We start from the raw sequence: 20866 nt of genomic DNA on the forward strand, positions 1-20866 counted from the left end.
AGGGCTCCTTAAGTGCCGCCAAAGTGGGAGCCCAGGCAGAGGAGGTGCTGAAAGCGAGAGAGAGCTCTGAGGACTGCCAGCTCGCTGTCACCTCTCAATCCCCCCTCTAAACAGGACACCCCAACTGCTGTTGGGAATTTGGCCAATGACCGTTGTAGCTACTTCCTGCTGGATAGGGGCGATGAAGGGGCCCTGCAGTTGTAGTGTCCTCCAGAAGGGAGGTCTCTAGGCCAGTGGAAGTGCCAGTGGGTCAGTCCAGGGGTCCTTGGTAGAAGTTGTTAGTTGAACTCATTTGGGGTTCCATTTGTAAAACCATCTGTAGCTTGATGGCCTCGATTCTAGAGGAAACAAATTTGATAAGAAGGTTAAAAAATACAGGGCCCAAAGGCAAGTAACAGCAAGATGGCTGCCAAGGGACCTAGAAAGGGGAGAAGCCATGTTGCCCAACTCCAGAGGTTGGCATAAGAATTTGAAAGGCATTGTCTGATTTCAGAAGACTTTTCCTGTAAACGCCGGGCGGCATCTCGTACTATCCCTGACTGGTTAGTGTAAAAACAACACTCTTCCCCTAAGAAGGTGCAGAGTCCTCCTTTTTCAGCAGTGAGGAGGTCTAGGCCTCAGCGGTTTTGGAGAGTCACTGCTGCCAAAGAGTCTATTTGGGATTGTAAAGTAAGGATAGATTTCATTATTTCGTGCAAACTGTCTGAGAAATCCTTTCAGAGTGTGTGGTAGTAGGATAATGAAGTTGATAAACCAGCTATTCCGGTTCCTGTAGCAGTAGCCATTCCTAACCCTATAAATAGGGGTATTAGTTGTATGGCTCTGCGCTGACGGACTTGAGCTTTGAGGGGTACTGATAAGGTCTGATTTCCTCGGGCAATGTTAATGTTGGGACTTAGAAAGACTAAGGTGCAGGTGCCTGTCCAGTTAATGGGGAGGCAGATATAGGTCAATGTTCCACATAGAAAAATATGCCTTGGCTGGGTAGACAGAAATTTACCCTGGCTTTTAAAGGAATGGGATACAGTGTTTTTTCTTTACTACTTCCATCTCTCTTTTTTTCTCTTTGACTTCTCCTTTGTCTCTTTCTCTTTCTCTCTGACTCCCTCTTTGTTTCTTCCTCTCTTTCTTTCTCTTTCTTTTTCTCTCTTTCCTTCTTGCTGGTCTTTCCCTACCTCTGCCAGCCACTTATGCTGCTGTTCTCCCCTCTCCTTCCCATTTGGATGGCTTTGTCAGTGTAAGATTCCCACCTCTTTGTGTTTTTGCATTGCATGCAATAACTCTATAATTTCCTGGTGGTATTTAATGGGGGTTTCCCCAGAGATTAGGAACTCCTTCTCTTTCCATATTGCAGCATGGGCATGTAGGATTAGATAAGCATACTTGCTATCTGTATACACATTTATTCTTTTTCCCTTTCCCAGTTCTAAGGCTCAGGTAAGTGCCACTAGTTCTGCTAACTGGGCACTGGTCCCTGGGGGAAGAGGCTTGCTTTCAAGTATGGTTACATCACTAACTACGGCATAACCTGCCCTTCGTATCCCATGCTCCACAAATGAACTTCCATCGGTATATAGGTTAAGGTCAGGATTAGTTAAGGGGACTTCTAAGAGATCATCTCGGGCAGCGTAAGTCTGGACTATAATTTGTTGGCAGTCATGTTCGATTGGTTCCCCATCCTCTGGGAGAAAAGTGGCAGGGTTGAGGGCCACGCAGGTGCGTATTTGAAGCACCAGTCCCTCAAGGAGTAGCGCCTGGTATCTAAGTAGGCAGTTGTCTGATAGCCATAAACTTCCTTTGGCACCTAGTATGCCATTTACATCATGAGTAGTCTAGACAGTGAGATCCTTTCCTTGTATTATTTTGATAGCGTCTGACACTAAGACGGCCACTGCTGCAACTACCCTTAAACAGTGAGGCCAGCCTTTTGCTACTACATCAGTTTCCTTACTTAGGTATGCCACTGGTTGTGAGGTTGTACCACAAGTCTGAGTAAGGACTTCAAGAGCTATCCCGGCTCTCTCTGTGACGTATAAAGAGAAGTTCTGTCCTGTGGGAAGGCTTAAAGCTGGAGCTTGTACTAGGGCCTGCTTTAAGGTTTTGAAGGCTGTTTCTGCCTCTGGTTCCCATTCTACTAGATGAGCATTTGCCCTCTGGGTTTCCTTGATTTGAGTATAGAGGGGTCTGGCTATCTAGCCGTATCTGGGGATCCATAGTTGGCAAAAGCTGGCAATTCCAAGGAACCCCCTCAACTGTTTTAACGTCTTAGGGCAAGGATAAGCCAGTATAGGCTGTATTCGTTCCTTGCTGAGGGCCCTGGCCCCTCTGGCTAAGATTAGGCCTAGATATTTGACCTGCTGTAGGCAAAGCTGGGCCTTCGACCTAGACACCTTGTACCCTTGATTAGCTAGAAAGTTCAAGAGATCTAGAGTAGCCTGCTGGCATGAGGCTTCCAAACTGGTAGCCAAAAGTAAATCATCCACATATTGAAGGACCAGAGTGCCTGGACTTGAGAAGTGGCCTAGATCTTGGGCCAGTGCCTGACCAAACAGATGAGGGCTATCCCTAAACCCTTGGGGCAAGACCGTCCACGTAAGTTGGGACATGTGGTCTGTGGGATCCTCAAAGGCAAAGAGGAACTGGGAGTCAGAATGCAGGGGAATACAGAAGAAGGCATCCTTGAGGTCCAGAACCATGAACCATTCTGCTTCCTCTGGTATTTGAGAGAGCAGGATATAGGGGTTGGGTACAACTGGATATAGTGGAATTACTGCCTCATTAATGAGTCTAAGATCTTGCACTAGTCTCCACTGACCGTTTGGTTTTTGTACTCCCAGAATTGGGGTGTTGCAGTGACTGCTGCATTTCCTTACTAAGGCTTGAGCTTTAAAATGTTTAACAGTATTCCGTAATCCTTTATGAGCTTCATGCCTTAAGGGATATGGCTTTTGATAAGGAAAAGTGGTGGGATCTTTTAACCTGATTTGGACTGGGTGGGCATTTTTTGCCCTTCCAAATTTTCCTTCCAATGCCCAGACTTCAGGGTTGATTCCCTCCTTAAGTAGGGGACAACAAATGGGTAACTTGTTCCCCATATTCATGTAGATAATAGCTCCAGCCTTGGCTAATATATCTCTCCCTAATAAGGGTGTGGGACTTTCAGGCATAACAAGAAAGGCATGTGAAAAGAGCAAAGTCTCCCAATTACAACTGAGGAGGTGGGAGAAATACCTGGTTACAGACTGTCCCAGGATTCCTCAGATGGTAATGGATCTTGAGGACAGTCGTCCAGGACAGGAGATTAACACTGAGAAGGCTGTGCCAGTGTCCAGGAGGAAGTCAATTTCCTGGCCCTCAATAGTTAAACATACCCGGGGCTCAGTGAGGGTGATGACATGAGCTGGCACTTGCCCTGGGCACCCTCAGTCCTATTGTTGGATCATCTGGTTAGGGGCTTCTGACCCAGGGAACCTTCATCCTCTGGGCAGTGCACCTTCCAGTGATTGCCTCGGCGTAGTGGACATGGATGAGGGGGCAGCTTGTTTCTCATTGGACAATCTTTTTTAAAGTGTCCTAGTAAACCACACTGATAACAAGCCCTACCAGGTGATTGGCCTGCTCCGTTTTCTGTCCTCTCTGAACCACCAAGGTTTGTTTGTCTGAGGGCCATGACTAAGGCTGCGGCCTTTCTCTGATCTCGCTTTTCCTTTTGGGCCTGTTCCTCTTGGTCCCTATTATAGAACACCGAGGTTGCCAGGTTTAATAATATCTCTAGATTTTGTTCAGGGCCCAGGGCTTGCTTTTGGAGCTTTCTCCTGATATCTGCGGCTGATTGGGTAATAAACTTATCTTTTAGAATCAATTGACCCTCGAGTGATTTGGATGACAGGGGAGTATATTTTCTTAAGGCCTCTCCTAGCTGCTCGAGGAAGGCAGAAGGATTTTTTTCCTTTCCCTGAGTTATGGTGGACATCATTGAATAATTCATGGGCTTTTTTCTAATTCTCCTTAGTCCTTCTAGAACACAGGTCAACAGATGTTTACGACTCCAGTCCCCATGATCTGAGTCAAGGTCCCAGTGGGGATCCATACTGGGGATGGCTTGCTGACCAGTAGGGAATTTGTCCCTTTCGTCGGCTGTCATTCTGTCATTTACTTGACTAAGATACCAGGTATCTCCAAACTCTCGGGCTGCAGCTAAAGCCGCATTCTTTTCATTAAAGGCCAGGGTTTGATCTAACAGTAGCATGACATCTCTACAAGTGAGGTCAAAGGTTTGCCCTAGACCCTGTAGGACATCTATGTACCTATCAGGATCATCTGAAAACTTCCCCAGGTCTGCCTTGATCTGCTTTAAATCAGAGAGGGAGAAGGGGACAGGTACCCAGGTTGGGCCAAATTCCCCTCCCCCTACAACTTGAAGGGGACATAACCGATAGCCCGGGGCTTTTTATGGTCCTTTGGAGATTTCTTTGCTTACTTCCTTCTGGGCAGGGGAGATGAGAGGAGGATTATCATTGATAGGAAGGGGAGCTATAGGGAGGCTAGGATATGGGGGTAAGCTGAGGGGTCCTCCTGTCGGATGTAAATTGCAAGCTTTGCATAGTTGTGTATTCTCTCTCAATGAAAAGAAAGCTTGGACATAAGGTATTTCACTCCATTTGCCTTCCCTATTACAGAAAAGGTCAAGCTGCAGGATAGTATTGTAATTTGTACTTCCCTCAGATGGCCATTTTTCCCCATCAGAGACAGAATATTGGTGCCAAGCCGTAGTGCAGAAAATAATGAGCTGCCTCTTTTTCAGGGTTTGTGGGTCAAATTGGTCCCAATGGCTTAGGATGCATTTCAAGGGTGGGCCTGTTGATGCCTGAATGTTTCCCCATCTGAAAGACAAAACTGCCGGCGGTTTTGGTTTATTTTGTTTCTTCCCCTGCCCAAGAACCCGCAATGGTCCCTGGACCCTGCTGATTGGAATAGTTGTGCTCACCGACGCAGCAGCGGAAACAACCCCTTCCCAAGAACCTGCAACGGTCCCTGGACCCTGCTGATCGGAATAGTTGCGCTCACCGACGCAGCAGCAGAAACACTAGTTTTCCTCCCAGACCACATGGAGGACCGAGGAGGGTCGGATTTAGTGGTCCTTACCAACGCATTCTCGAAATCCTGCACCCTTGCCTGTCCTCCTAGACCACAGGGAGGACCGACCGAGAAAAATTGGATTTAGTGGCCCTTACCGACACATTCTCAAAAACCTGTTAGAGTCCTAAGCATTCTCCTGTTAGTACTGGGACTTTACCCCTTTCCTATAAAGATGTTATGCCCAAAAAATGAAGTGGAGGGCCATACCCTGAGGGAGGGAAGGGATCTTCAGGGTTGGAAGAGTGACACCTTTTGTCCTCACTTATATGAATAGGAAGGATACAATTTCTGAGGCTCCCCATATCCTAGCTTCAGGAATAGCTTTTGTTAGGCCTGTTAGTCTAAGGAGGGATCCTAAAATTCCAGGTAGTCCCCACTATGATGGGGCTTTGGGCAAAAATTATGTCTTTCTGATTGGTGAACCCGGGTGCCTAAAGAAGGTAACAGAGTCCTGGAGTTTATAGTAGAAATCATTCTTATAGGAGAAACTAGAAAAGCACCAGAGACAGGTAGCAATTTTTAGAAGCGGGACTAACCTCAGAGAAGAGAGGTGAGAGGAAGTTTGTCTGGCAGGCATTAGGACCCAGGGGGCAAGGGTCAGGATAGATAGGATAGATGGGTGAGTCTCGCTTGGGTGACGTGCTTTTAGAGTTCCACTCATGGCCGCAGGGTCAACCAACTTGTTGTCGGGACCCTGGAGCTGCATGGCTTTCCTCTCTGTCGACCCTCGGCTCAGCCCAGAGGTACAGGAAAAGCGGAAGCTGGTTCCAGGCAAACCAATGATCCCAATTCTGAAGAGTCGGGGGTTGTTAGAGAGCCCTTTCCCGGAAAGCTTGACACCCATGTTTTTAGTCCGGTGGCCGCACTAGTCGCTTTTAGCTGGCCGACAGGTGCCTGGTATTTAGCCCCTGAATTCTAAGGAAAAATAGGACAGAATAGCAAGCGAAAGGGGTCCGATGGTACTCACTGCTTGGCGATAGGTGATGGTCTCACCGCTCGGCGATGGTCTCACTGCTTGGCAATTGTCTCACCGCTTGGTGATAGGCGAATGTCCCATCTGGGTCGCCAAAATGTGTCCGGAATTGGTGGGTTCTTGGTCTCACTGACTTCAAGAATGAAGCCACGGACCCTCGTGGTGAGTGTTACAGCTCTTAAGGTGGCGCGTCTGGAGTTTATTCCTTCTGATGTTCGGATGTGTTTGGAGTTTCTTCCTTCTCGTGGGTTCGTGGTCTCGCTAGCTCAGGAGTGAAGCTGCAGACTTTTGTGGTGAGTGTTACAGCTCTTAAGGTGGCGTGTCTGGAGTTGTTCGTTCCTCCCAGTGGGCTCGTGGTCTTGCTGGCTTGAGGAGTGAAGCTGCAGACCTTCGCGGTGAGTGTTACAGCTCATAAAAGCAGCATGGACCCAAAGAGTGAGCAGTAGCAAGATTTATTGCAAAGAGCGAAAGAACAAAGCTTCCACAGTGTGGAAGGGGACTCGAGCCGGTTGCCACTGCTGGCTCGGGGAGCCTGCTTTTTTTCTCTTATCTGGCCCCACCCATATCCTGCTGATTGGTAGAGCCGAGTGGTCTGTTTTGACAGGGCGCTGATTGGTGTGTTTACAATCCCTGAGCTAGACACAAAGGTTCTCTAAGTCCCCACTAGATTAACTAGATACAGAGTGTCGACACAAAGGTTCTCCAAGGCCCCACCAGAGTAGCTAGATACAGAGTGTGGATTGGTGCATTCACAAACCCTGAGCTAGACACAGGGTGCTGATTGGTGTATTTACAAACCTTGAGCTAGATACAGAGTGCCGATTGGTGTATTTACAATCCCTGAGCTAGACATAAAGGTTCTCCACGTCCCCACCAGACTCAGGAGCCCACCTGGCTTCACCCAATGGATCCTGCACCAGGGCTGCAGGTGGAGCTGCCTGCCAGTCCCACACCGTGCGCCCGCACTCCTCAGCCCTTGGGTGTCGATGGGACTGGGCACCTTGGAGCAGGGGGCAGCGCTCATCGGGGAGGCTGGGGCTGCACAGGAGCCCATGGAGGGGGTGGGAGGCTCAGGCATGGCGGGCTGCAGGTCCCGAGCCCTGCCCCTTGGGAAGGCAGCTAAGACCCGGCAAGAAATCGAATGCAGCACTGGTGGGCTGGCACTGCTGGGGGACCCAGTACACCCTCCACAGCCGCTGGCCTGGGTGCTAAGCCCCTCATTGCCCGGGGCCGGCAGGGCGGCCAGCTGCTCTGAGTGTGGGGCCCACCAAGCCCATGCCCACCCGGAACTCCAGCTGGCCCGCAAGCGCCACACGCAGCCCCGGTTCCCACTCGCGCCTCTCCCTCCACACCTCTCTGCAAGCTGAGGGAGCCAGCTCCAGCCTTGGCCAGCCCAGAAAGGGGCTCCCACAGTGCAGCGGTGGGCTGAAGGGCTCCTCAAGTGCTGCCAAAGTGGGAGCCCAGGCAGAGGAGGCGCCGAGAGCGAGCGAGGGCTCTGAGGACTGCCAGCACGCTGTCACCTCTCAAAAATAGAAAGATGGCCTTCCAGATTTCCATTCTTCTCAGTGCCCTTCATTCCTTTGGTGCCTCACTTGTCTGAAGTTGCTTCTACTGTTAGCAAAGCATCTGGGAGATGTAAGAGAAGAACTTCCTAGTCCTGCTCCTGCCGGTGCTGAGGCTTTAGCCATTTGCGTTGTCAGGGCAGCTCTCACACCTGGGGCAGCAGCCTGGGGAAGTGGGAGGAGAGGGTTCAGGGCAGTTGCCAGCCCTGTCCAAGTTTGAGGCCAGAACTGCCTCAGATTTCAAACCATTGTGGGTTGCCTTCTGCTCCTGCGGCCTCCTAAGAAAACAGAGGATGAGGCAGTGAACACCTACAGCCAGTCTGAATAACCTGGGCGTCCTTGGCATGTGTGTTCCTGTGAAAGCTGCACCTTGAGGCAGGGTAGGTTTGTGATCACTTGGTGTTGCCCCTCCCATGCGACAGCCTAACTGGAACTACCCAGACCGTCACATTTTCTCTCTTTGCAGAAATAAGCAGTACCAAGGTACACTTCAGAGGTATCGCCAATTACTAATTTTGCAAATGTGAATAACTTTTGGCCCCTAACAGGTTTGCTTCTACCCCATCCACCAGCGTGTATGACCCCCTTCTCTTGGGAACCTGTAGACCAATGTTTACAGAATTCTAGAATTTCCTGAGTTGCATAGGGCCTGCCACACACCACCTCTTGAGTGCCCAGAGAGGTGGCTGTAGCTTTTCTCTGTACCCACCTCCACACAGGATTCTGTCCTCCTTGCTGAGGGGCTTTTTTTTTTCCTCTTTTGAGCAGTGTATCACACACACCAAATTTGGGGAGATCATTTTTACCACCCCATGTAGTAATTTCAGTTTATGCTGCTTATTACTTGTATTTAATGCATGGATATATATAGATATTTGGGGTCATAATTTTTTTCTGACCCTTTCTCTTTTCAATATATCAACTGAAAGTTGTTTGTGCTGAGATAAATGGGAGTGGATTATGTGCTCTTTCTAGATTCCCTTTAGCTTTACGATTTTAAAGAAAAACAGCTTAGAACTAACTACTGATACTTTCCAGCACTGAAAAGCAAGGCCAGTAACTGGTTCTGGCTCCCACAGCTGAAACGTTAAATCACTGGTTTCTAACCCCGCTGAGCCTCACTTTCTCATCTGTTAAATAGAGATATTAGCACCTCCCGCACCAGGCTGGCATGAGGATGAAATGAAAGTAGGTGTGTGAAAGAATGCTGTGAAGTAGAGATGGCTGCAGGGAGGGGGCAGCTCTCTGGCTCGCCGGTCTGTGGGGAGCTGTCAGTGGGCAGCAGTGAAGGCTGCCTGCTGAACCCGTTTTGGGTCAGGGTAGACAGGAGGCCTGGAAGACCAGCACCCAAAGGGCTTTAATCTGCTCCTGTCTGTAAACGAGAATTCAGAATGAAGGCTTGCAGAAACTGGAAATACATGGTGACATTTAGATGTTTACATCTGCCATCAAACTGCAAAAACCATTCTCGTGTTCGTACACACGTGAAAAGCAAAAAGGTGTTAACCTGAGAAAGTTGAATTTCAGGTCCCTCAGTGCATTTTTTTTTTTTTTTAAGAGATGGGGTTTCACCATGTTGGCCAGGCTGGTCTCAAACTCCTGGCCTCAAGAGATCTACCCATCCGGGCCTCCAAAAGTGCTGGGATTACAGGCGTGAGACACTGCATCCAGCCCCTCAGTGCATTTTTTGACAGGAGCCTATGCAGACATCTGTGAATGCACACCACATGTTTCTTGGTCCACTTAGTCCATTCCTGCTGCTGTAACAAAATACCTTAGACTGGGTAATTTATAAACCATAGAAATGTATTGTTCACAGTTCTGGAGGCCAGGAAGTCCAAGATCAAGGTTGGTGTCTGATGAGGGCCCCTTCCTCATAGATGGTGCTTCTAGCTGTATCTGCACGTGGCGAAGGGCAGAAACTTCCGCCATAAGAGGATGCAGCTAGAAAGCAGCATCCTTCCTGTCTGAGGAAGGCAGACAAGCTTCCTCAGGCCTCTTTTATAAGCGCAGGAGTCCCATCCCTGAGGAAGAAGCCCTAATGACATAATCACCTCCCAAAGGCCCCACATCTTAACACTATCACAGGGGCCATCAGGTTCCAACATACGAATTTTGGGGGGACATCAGCATCCAGACCATAGCAGTGCACAGAGATTCTTCACCTGGGAAATAGAATGTGTGCGCTTTCTGGGGAAAGATGATTTTTTTAAAGTAAGTTTAGCAAATTCAAGTTGGTTACTATGGAGTAAGATTGAGTCATATCTCATATTAAAGGATTTGCTCTATGGTTTATTTTCTTCATGAGTTTACATGATCTCATTTGTTTTAACAACTTAAAATTAAATTTTGTAACATAGTAATGATTAAGAATCCCTTTTGCACATGAATCTGAGTGCACTCCGCCAGTCTCTACCTGCTTGCCCCATGCCTTTGCCCCTCATATCCCTCCCTCCCTGTCCACCTTTGTCCTCCCTGTCTTCAAGGGGTTACTCCAGACCCCTCTTCCCTGGAGCTTCCTCATATCACTTGCCTCTCCCCGTGGCCTCCCCTCACTGTGAACTCATCATAAGCCCTCCGAGTTGGTATACTCACTCATTTCATATTGAATTCTATTCTGTGACAGTTTGCTTTTTGGTTGCTGTAGTGATGGTGGTTCCTTAATTCGTATATTGGGATTTTCACTAGATTTTTGTCCTTGTCTTCACAACTAGATTGCAGGCACCCTGAAGTCAATGATCCTAGACGAAATGTCTTTAACATCTGCAAGAATCTCTGGCCTAAATACCTTGCTCACAGCAGGTTTCAGTGAATATTTGTGGATTTGACTTTTTAAGCTTGGTTTTAATGAGGTTTGACACATTCAACCTAGCAGCAGTCCCTAACTCCCTGGGACATTCATGGTTCAGAAAGTTGAATGGAAGAGAATTCCTACTGTTAACTTGCACACAGATTAAGATATCCTGGCGACCACTAATCATCTGTTCTTTGGTCTTTTCTACTAATTAAATCAGCACAGTCCAGTTAACACTTTTTATTTTGTTTTTGCAATGCAGTGAATTTGTCCCAGCGAGGTTAAAGTGAATAACATCCTTCTCTCTAGGCTTGTCCTCGAGGCCCTGCCCATTCTGGCCTAACTTTCCCAACACAGCTTCCCACAAACCCTTCCACCAGCCTCAAATGTACTTCCTTGAGAGGCTTCTTGGACCCCTTGGACCAGATGGCTTTACTCTCTGAGGTGCTCTCCGTAGCATCCTATACATCCCTTTGTGTGATACTCCCCACATTGTGATTGATTGATTGATTGATTTTTGGTAAGGTATGCCTTCCTTGCTAGAATGTGAGGCTGATGAGCATAGGAAATCCACGCCTACTTGGTCGATGAGGACTAAGTTCTGCTGCCAGTAACACAGACCCTAAATAACAATGTTATAAGCAAGATAGGAATTGATTTCTCTCTTGTATACAGTCTCTGCAGTGGGCAGTTTAGGGCTGGTGTGGCAACTCTACTGCATCAGACTCCTCCTATGGGCTGTTCTGCTGAGCATGGCTTCCATCCTCATGGTCCCAGAGAGTAGGGAACAGGGGCCCAGTGGGCAGGAAGGAGCGTGGGGAAGCAACACAATATGCCCTCTCCTGAAGGCTTCCCCTTGGAATTTGCATGCACCTTTGCCACCTCCATCCTATTGGCACAGGATTAGTCATGCAGCCACACCTAGCTGCCAGGGAGGCTGGGAAAGTGAATCCTTATTCTGGGTAGACATGAGCCCAGTTAAAAATTGTTCTAACACTAAGGAATGAGGAGAGAGCAGCTGTTAGGAGACAGTCATACATCACTGTATTCCCAGCTTCCAGCCCACGGCCTGGAACAATGTATATTGGCTGAATAAAGACATGAGCTGAACACTGATGTATTCGTGTGCTAGGGCTGCCATAACGAAGTACCACAAACTGGGTATTTGTTGTGCCCAGTACAACAAAAATGTGTTGTCTCACAGTTCTGGAGACTGGAAGTCCCAGCCCAAGGTGTTGGCAGTGTGGGTTCCTTCTGAGTGCTGTGAGGGACAATCTGCTCATGCCTCATTCGCAGCTCGTGGTGGCTTGCTGGCATTCCTTGGTCTTCCTCGGTTTAGAGTTCCACACCTTTGTTTTCACATGGTGTTTTCCCTGTGAGCATGTCTCTGTATCCAAATTTCCCCTTTTAATAAAGGACAACAGCCATGTTGGACGAGGCCCCACCCTAATGACTGCAGCTTAAATAATTACATCTGCAACAACCCTATTTCCAAATCCGGTCACATACTGAGGTACCGGGAATTCCAAATTCATAAGACCTTAAAAACTGGGCAGAGACAGTACTCAGCATGGAAGCCATGTCAACACAATGGAAATTCCCAGGACTTACGATTGGGGGGTATAGAATTCGATGCCTAACAACTTGGGACAGTTTCATCTACTCTCACGTTCTCTAGGAGGCATCTGGCATTTGGCTGCCCTGGGCTGCCCCGGAGTGATACACGTCTTCACTCCGGAGGAGTGTATTGATTATACAGATTAACCAGTCCCAGCCTCTCAGCCCTGGGGAGGAGTGTGTGCAGGCAGGAAATGTCAGGCTTACCAAAGGCCTGTAATGTTATACAGCATTATGACCCATCAGAAGTTGGAACCAATAAGCCAGGCTTCTTCGTGGTATGACAGAGACCTAGGAGCTCTCCAGGAAAGTCTGAGTCTTTTGCAGCAAGATGAAAGCTCCTGGCCTTGGCAACATCCCGTAACCCACTGGGATCACACTTAACAAGACAGCCCTGTTACACCAGAGCCTGGTTTGGCATCTGAAAGCCAGGCAGATAGCTCAGCTCTTGCTCAGCACCACCCCAGCCCCTCCTATCTCCATTTATTCTTTTGTGGTATTTCTGTTTGGTTCTGCCTACATCCCTCACTGGACTCCAAATTCCCCAGAGGCCAAAGAGAGTATTTTATTCATCTGTGTAATAATCCTTACAGCTCCCGTTGGTTAAAGTTGCCCTCAAATAAAAGCACAATTAAATAGGGCTTCTTCAAAGGGAAGACAATGATATTCTCATCAGGAGGGTTGAGATGTAATCATGTACCAGAGCTGAGGAACAGATACTGTAAAGTTTCCCTGTTGTTTCTTTTGACATCAAGTTCTAGGACTCTAGGAAGGTGACTATTCTGTTCTCCCCTGGAGACAGAATTTTTGTCAGTGGTCTTTGAAAGGTTTAGCTTTGGGAAACCCACAGTTGCCAAAGCATGGCCCTGACAAAAGCAAGGTTTAAGAAACGGCCCATTTGATTTGTGGAAGAGATGCTTAGTGCTGCTTGGTGAATCCGAGGCCTCCCTCTGCACACGTATCATACACAATGTGAGACCCAAGGTCTGGATCACACTTGAGGATCCCCAGTAAAGGAGAGAGCAGAGTGCTCAGCTTTAAGGAAGAGGAGAACATGGTTCAAATGTCCCTCTTGTTTTAAACACCCTCCTATTGAACTGGGTTCAGAAATGGCACATCCCGAGCCATCTGTCCACTCAAGCCGTCCTCAGATGGGGCAGCAGTGGGGACTCTGCTAGAGCTGTTTCCTGGCCATTGCAGGGCCCGGCCATGAGCAGTCTCAGAATAGTCACGGCTTTGCCGCAACATGCCTGTGGCTTTGGAATATGAACTTGGGCTTATATCCACTTCCCCAGTGCTCCCTCTTAAAGATCCCATCTGCCGCATGTGGAATAGCGTTCAGTAACTTCTTTCTGCAGCACATCTTAGTCCCTTTGATTCAGATGACCAAGTCCATGCAAGGAAACTGCTGGATGGGATGGCAATGCATCATGCTTCATCAGCCTTCATGCCTGGACTCCCAGGCAGCTTGAGACTGGGAAGCTTTAGAAAGCAAAGCCGCATTAGGCCTGGGGAAAAGGGGCAGGTCGCTCCTTAGCCGTTCTGCAGATGGCCATCATAGGTGTGGAATCAATGGTAGCACACTCAGCATCATCTCTTGCCCCAGCTACTCATCTGGCTTCAGAGCACTGCATCTTTATGGCCAAACTGAGAGGCTCCTGTACAAACTGTTCCTGTGCAGATTTTCTTGGCGTTTTGCTTCTTTGTGTTTGTTATGGCTTAGATTTCTTCAATGTGAGTACAGAATTCACACCAAACAGAGAGCCTCACCCTGACAGCAACCTCTGTCACACGTATACATCAGTTTGAAAACATGACTGTTTTCATCTCTCTGCCATGAGTTGTAAAAATGATGAGGCGCATCTATCCCTTGATTATCAGATGTGTGCTTGGCTGATAATAACAGACTCCATTCATGGTGGAGTAATTGAGAATGGCAGCCCCGATTACATGGCTGTGCCACCTGCCAGAGAGAATGGGAAAGCCTTGCTTTGAATCCTGTGGAAGGGCCGGGTGCGGTGGCTCACACCTGTAATCCCAGCACTTTGAGAGGCTGAGGCGGGCAGATCATGAGGTCAAGAGTTCGAGACCAGCCTGGCCAATATGGTGAAACCCCGTCTCTACTAAAAATACAAACATTAGCCAGGCTTGGTGGCACGCACCTGTAGTCCTAGCTACTTGAGAGGCTGATGCAGAAGAATCGCTTGAACCCGGGAGGCGGAGCTTGCAGTGAGCCGAGATGGCGTGACTGCACTCCAGCCTGGGCGACAGAGTGAGACTGTCTCAAAAAAAAACAAAACAAAACCGTGGAGGGTCTGCAGTGCAGTGCTTGTTCTGCGAAAACTGTGTTCTCATTTGTGGCCAGCCTTACCTATTATAAGGATCTTACAGATACATGTCCCTATTATGACCTTACTGCTGGCTCTCTCTCCTCTCCCTTCCCCTCCCTTTCTCCTCCTCTCCCCTCTGCTCCCTTTCTCCTCCTCTCCCCTCCCCTCCCCTTCTCCCTCCCCTCCCCTCCCCTTCTCCCTCCCTTCCCTTTCTCCCTCCCCTCCCCTTTTCTTTTCTTTTTTCTTTTCTTGGGTCTCATTCTGTTTCCCAGGCTGGAGTGCGGTGACATGATCATGGCTCACTGCAGCCTTGACCTCTGTGGCTCAGGTGATCCTCTCACCTCAGCCTCCCAAGTAGCTGGGACCACAGGAACACACCCCCACAACTGGCTAATTTTTATATTTTTTAGAGACAAGATCTCACCATGTTGCCCAGGCTGGTCTTGAACTCCTGACCTCAAGTGATCCACCAGCCTTGGCCTCCCAAAATGCTGGGATTACAGGCATGAGCCACCATGCCTGGCCTCTCTTCTTCTTTACCTAATTTCCGTAGTCATTTATCTATACATTAAGTATCTTTTTTTCTTGTTTCAGGAGTACTTGTGTTCATTGTAGAAAAATTAGAAAATGCATATAAGCAAAAAAATTTTTTTGTTTCCTTTTTATTCAACACACCACTACCCCAAGAAAACTACTGTTTATGAACATTCTGAGATAATTTCATTCCAAGTTTTTTTTATGCGCATTTGTTCAGCTTGCATTTTTGACTTAATGACATTTGGGAGTAGTTGTTATGTCTATAAAAACTCATCAACACTGGACTGCTGGATGGAAGCATTGTAATTTATTTAACCAGGCACATATCATCCATTATTTAGTTTATTTCCCAGTTTTCACTTTTGGAAACAATGTTACAGTCTTTGTGGCTAAATATTTGCACACATTCTCAATTGTTTTCTTAAGGTGCATGCCTAAAACTGGAATTGCTGGGTCAAAATAATAAATATACGTCGTCTTAAACTCCGTTTTGTGAAAACTTGAAAAATATATACAACTTAGAATACTGTATTGAAACCTCATATACCTAGTCAACAATTCAGCAATGTTCAATTTTAGGCCAGTGTTTTGGGTTAATACTCCCACCCACTTCCCCTAACTCCTGCATTATTTAGAAACAGATCCAAGACATCATGCTAGAAAAACACTTATTTCTGTTTTTTGCCCTGTCCCATTCCTGAGGCAAGGAACCCTAGCTATTTGAAAATGGAGGGGGAAAAAAGCGAATTACTAGGGGAAAAAAAAGATGAACATCATGTTAGCATTATCCAGTGTGGTGTTTGGGCTATTCCCATTTTCCCTGCCACATTCTAGGCTGAAGACTCATCATTTGTCTCCTGGTTTCCTGCAACAACCAATAACCACTCTCTTTTCTTCTTTCTCCCTCTCTGGATAGGCATATATGTTTTAAGCTGTTTCATATCCTGCCAGATTGCACTCTGGAAAGGCTGAACAAATTTATGCTTCTGCCAGCATCATAAGGAGTGCTTGTGCTGGTTGTTAAAGCTTTGGCTTCCTTCATTCCCTCTCTCCTTCCTTCCCCTCCCTCCCTCCCTTCCTTCCCTTCCTTCTTTCCTTCCTTTTCTCCCTCCCTTTCTTCCTTCCTCTCTCTCTTCTTTCTTAACCTGTTTTAATTTTTGGAACCCCCTTCCCCTCACCTCGTGGGGAAAAAAGGAAGTTTGTTTTTTAAATTAGAATTTATTTGGTTATAAATGAGGTTAAAGCCCTCCTTCCTCAAAGTTTGCTCATTGAACGTTTGTATATCCTCTTTATGAATGGCCTGTTGCTAATTTTCCTACTGGAGTGATTGTCTTTTTAAAATTGTGTTCACCTATTTATGTTTATCTCATAGCATTGTGCTTATATCAGTGAATTGCTATGAATACTTTTTTGGACTAAGATAACATATATGACATTTATATGAATAAGCATCAGCTTGGAGCAGCAAGTCACCTTTAACAGTCAGAGGGAGAAGTACGGCATGAGGCATGCATGCTGCTGTGAGGGGACGGGGGACCTGAGTGTGGGCTGGGAGCCTGGGGGCATCAGGGACCCTGGCAGGGACAAGGGAGGCAGGTACTGCTCACCTAACCTTCCTTCACTCCTCACCATCGTGCACAAGGAAGGTGAGGCAGGAGTTACTCCCGTTTCACAATGACTTGTCCTAGCTCACACCTTAAAAGAGATCTCTCGAGACCAAACATGGGATTTTTCTACTATATCACAGTGATTCATATGTTTATTTGTAGAAGGCGAATAAAGCCTTAAAATATATCAAATGTACAATAATAATGAAGCAATTTTTTAAATGTTCAATAGCATGAAGGCCCTGGTCCAGGTCATTATAATGTGAGAATACCTCCAACAAGCTCTATCACTTCTTGTTTTCAATCCAGAGTCCCTCGATTCTTGCCCAGCTGTTCAGTAAGTATTCGGAAAGACAGACTGCCCCCCACCCCTAGGGGTATGGTTATGGTGGTAGGTTTTCTGTTTCTATGTGTGTGGGAGGTGTGGGGTGGTGGTGAGATGGGGGAATGATCATGTGTATACAGTTCTGGTAGATACAGTTGCCTGTCAAGGCAATCAGGAGTGAAATGCTCAAATACCTGGATGTTCTCAACCAACTTCAGGTTCAGAGTGACTCCAGGCTCAAAATCTGTGGCTGAATTATGGGGCCAGTTGGAAGCAGCACATTAATCAGCCATCAATGTTACCAACTAGATGCTTTGTTGGGGGTACCTGCAGTGGCTGCCTCCTGCCAGCCAGAATGGCTGTTCTCTGTGTGTGTGGCTTCTGGGAGCCCAAGGAAGCAAAATTTGAAGCAGAAACATTTTTATTGGACCAAATGGGACCATTAAGGCATTAGCGATCACCCCACCCCCAAAAACTCAGGACAGACAGGGAAGAGGCTCAAGTTCATGGAGAGATACAAAGAACGTGGATCCTGGGAGCATGCAGGACTCCTCCAAACCTAGAGAAGACCAGAAAAGATTATAAAAGCATAATGTGAAGTTTACCAACAGTGGATTTTTTTTTTTTTTTAATGTCAAAAGACATTTTAATTCCCATAGCTTTGTTGCTTTCAGTCTGCAACTCGGTCTGAAAGTCCCCAAGACTTGCTGGTATGTAGACTCATTTGAGGTGGCTGGGGAAACAGAAATACAAATTCTGCCTGTAAGAAAATGGGCCCACCCAGGGGAGTCAAGGGGCTAGGAGGAGAAGTTGGAGCGGTGGGTAGGAGAGGACTAGTACTGCCACTGCCTGGGCTGCAAATCACCTCCCCTAGCCCTACCTAGCCCATGTCCCAGGCCATGGCCTTCAGAATCTCTGACCCAGAGCTGCTGGGCAGCAGAGTAAGGTAGCACAGCCTTTATCTAGAGTGATAATGGGGAGGCCCTGCCAGTGAAATTGCAGACAGACTGACAGCAGGAGGCTGGGGGATCCACACACCTTAGTGGCATCACCATGATCCAGAAACATGTTTGTCAGAGCCCACGGGGTCAGGCATTCTCAGGAACACTAAGTCATGCTAACCAAACTGCCAGGCAACAGAAGATGTAGTGTTAACTTCTAAGCATTCACCATACGGGCGTGGTGACTGGAGCACTGATTGGTGGAGTCTCTCCCTTATAGAAAATTTTCATGGAAGCTGAAGAAAACCAGAAGGTTGTTGGTGGCAGTGAAATCAGGGGAGGGGACCTGAGCTTGATGTTCTCAAGGTGGCTGAACCCCAACCAGCAGCCTCCCGAGGGGTGGCCTTGTGAGGTGCAGGCCCCCTGAACCTTCTGTTCTCTGCCCTGGCCTCCCAGGACTCCACATGCACTTTGAACCCTCATTAATAGCAATAATAAAGGCTTCAGCTTCCTTTGACGTTTGGCCAGGACTTGATTAGATTTCCAGGCTGCTCCTCTGCTTTTGGCAAGGGAAACATCCTGTCATTTAAAGCGGTTTCTGCAGGCAGCTGATCTCATGTGCTCTGGACTGACTGCTCTGCTCCACTCTCGCTGTTTCCTGAAGAGATAAGAAACTGCAGGGCAGGGTGGAAATGACAAGTAGGTGATAATAGTAAAAAATAATAGTGGTGGTAGCTAACTGCTGGCCTGTCCAAGCCTCTTTGTCTTAGAGAGACACCAGTGAGCCTCATAGCCCCCTAGAGGCAGGTACTCTGCCCCGTTTGATGGGTAAGGTATGGGAAGCCCATGCCCAGGCTCCCACTGAGCTGTTGGTGGTGGGACTAGGACTGGAACTCAGGCTTGTTGGACTCTAAAACCCTTCATCTTAACCATTACACTGGTGTCTCAAATGCCTTCGGACTTCAAGAATATGTGCATGTGCCACCAGCATGGGAGACACCGACCTAAGAAATTGAAGTCTTAGTCTATGAAAATGGCATTTATTTGTATTTTATCACTACAGAAGAGAAGCTTTGTTTAAATAATTGGTAAAATAGGGCCAGGTGTGGTGGCGCACCCCTGTAATCCCAGCTACTCAGGTGGCTGAGGCATGAGAATCGCTTAAGGCCAGGAGGTGGAGGTTGCAGTGAGCTGAGGTCCTGCCACTGCACTCCATACTGGATGACAGAATGAGACCCTATCTCAAAAAAAAACAAAAACAAACAAACAAACAAAAAAAACAAAAAACCCCGGCTGGGTGCTGTGGCTCACACCTGTAATCCCAACACTTCGGGAGGCGGAGGTGGACGGATCACGAGGTCAGGAGATCAAGACCAACCTGGGCAACATGGTGAAACCCCATCTCTACTAAAAATACAAAAAAAATTTAGCCGGGTGTTGGTGGTGGCGGGCACCTGTAATCCCAGCTACTTGGGAGGCTGAGGCAGGAGAATCGCTTGAACCCGGGAGGCAGAGATTGCAGTGAGCCGAGATCGCGCCCACTACACTCCAGCCTAGCAACAGAGCGAGACTCTGTCTCAAAAAAATATATAAATAAATAATAATATTTGTTCAAGCATTTTATAAAAACAAAAACATGACTTTTAAAAATTAGAACTCGTGGATCCCTTGAGAACACTTCTGACCCTGGGGTCCATGGACCCTGGTTGAGAAACACCTTACTTTAATAACTCTGGGTCAATAACTAAAACCCAACCCGAGTTTGAGAGGCAATTTGGGCTTTTGAGTTAGACCAATCAGGTTCAGAGTTAATTCTCTTCACTCACTTCTTGCTAGGCTGAGGTCACCAGGGTGAAAGATGATGGCATTCCTTGGGATAGGAGTTGCCTGGGCCAAGTGCCCTTTGGGAGAAGGTGTGCCTTGAGATGCAGGTGGCATGTGACCCCGCCTCTCCCAGCAGGTTCTAGGTGGCCCCTGGCTTGGCCTGGCCTCTCAGCCCCCCTCCAGCCTCATGGTGAGCCCCTAACAGGAGCAGCCTCTGCTCCAAGGACATGCTCCAATTCGAGGGTCTGCCAGGCTTCAGCCCCGGCTGGTGTGGCCCTGGTCTTCATCCTTGGGGAATTTGTCCACCACATCCAAGCCAGTGGCTAGGCGCAGGAGCCTCAGGGTTTTGGTTTCACTGTCTTATCAGTCCCTGTTTTCTGCTCTGTTTTCAGAAAACCCCAGGCCCAGGAGCATATACAACTTTAAGACAATTCCCTAAGCAGTCTTCGACCATAGCCAAAATGGGCCGAGAGCATAGCCTTTTCTTCAACAACACAATTGGCTTTTAAAATAAAGTGATCTTGGCACCAAGCTCTACTTTGAGGTTTAGCACGTTCTCATGTTTAGAAAACTGTATTTTGTCTATTCCTTGGAGGGGTTTGGCCACAGAACATGATTGATTGCTTGAGGTGACTGTCCTGCTTGCTTATCTGGGATAGTCCCAGCATAATTACCAGTTCTCTCTCAAAAGTGTCCTGGTCTGAGCAATAAATTATGTGTTCACTATGCTTATTACCAAAGGGCAGATTCGGACAGACTGTGCCCCGGGCTGCTCTCGGACAGGCCCTGAGATGTCTGGTCTCTGCTCTGTGTGGCCTTGTTCTCTCTAGCAGGAACTCAACTGCATCAGGGTTATAACGCCTCATGGCCCTCTTGAAGACTTCCGTGGGCAGTCAGCATTAAACAGAGGCCAAGCTGAGTGTCACAGCATCCCCAAAACTGGTTCTTTCTCTCTTTGAATCCCCTGAAAAGAACAATATTGATTCAACCTGATGAATATTTGTGTTTTCAAGTCAACAACATTTTGAGTATCTGCTATGTGCAAGGTGCTGAGCTGGGGTTGGAGAGTGGAGTCTTGAAACAGAGATGAATGAGGCATGTGACTGAGTTTGGGGAGGGTTGTGCCGGAAATGGAGTGTGGGGTAGTGCCGGTTGGGGGAAGGCCATACAAGCTGTGCCAAGACTCTCCTGCCAGTTGCCCTGTGTTTGAAGCTCAG

The 20866-nt window shown here is 47.7% G+C and overlaps 1 protein-coding gene across 3 annotated transcripts in view; it reads left to right on the plus strand.

Moving 5' to 3' along the window:
* Positions 1-20180, plus strand: part of STPG4 (sperm-tail PG-rich repeat containing 4) — a 68670-nt gene extending 48490 nt beyond the window's left edge. The window contains exons 6-7 of one of the 3 annotated variants that reach the window (XM_019021099.4): positions 16792-16896; positions 20042-20180. In XM_019021099.4, coding sequence (XP_018876644.3) covers positions 16792-16896; positions 20042-20158 — 222 coding nt within the window. In that variant the 3' untranslated portion in view covers positions 20159-20180. Of the gene's footprint in view, positions 1-16791; positions 16897-20041 lie in introns of those variants that run through there. The other 2 variants (XR_008676865.2, XR_008676864.2) reach the window with 2 other exon arrangements.
* The last annotated feature ends 686 nt before the right edge of the window (positions 20181-20866 follow it).

The sequence above is a fragment of the Gorilla gorilla genome, chromosome 12, assembly GCF_029281585.2.
Source record: "Gorilla gorilla gorilla isolate KB3781 chromosome 12, NHGRI_mGorGor1-v2.1_pri, whole genome shotgun sequence".
Lineage (NCBI taxonomy): Eukaryota > Metazoa > Chordata > Mammalia > Primates > Hominidae > Gorilla > Gorilla gorilla.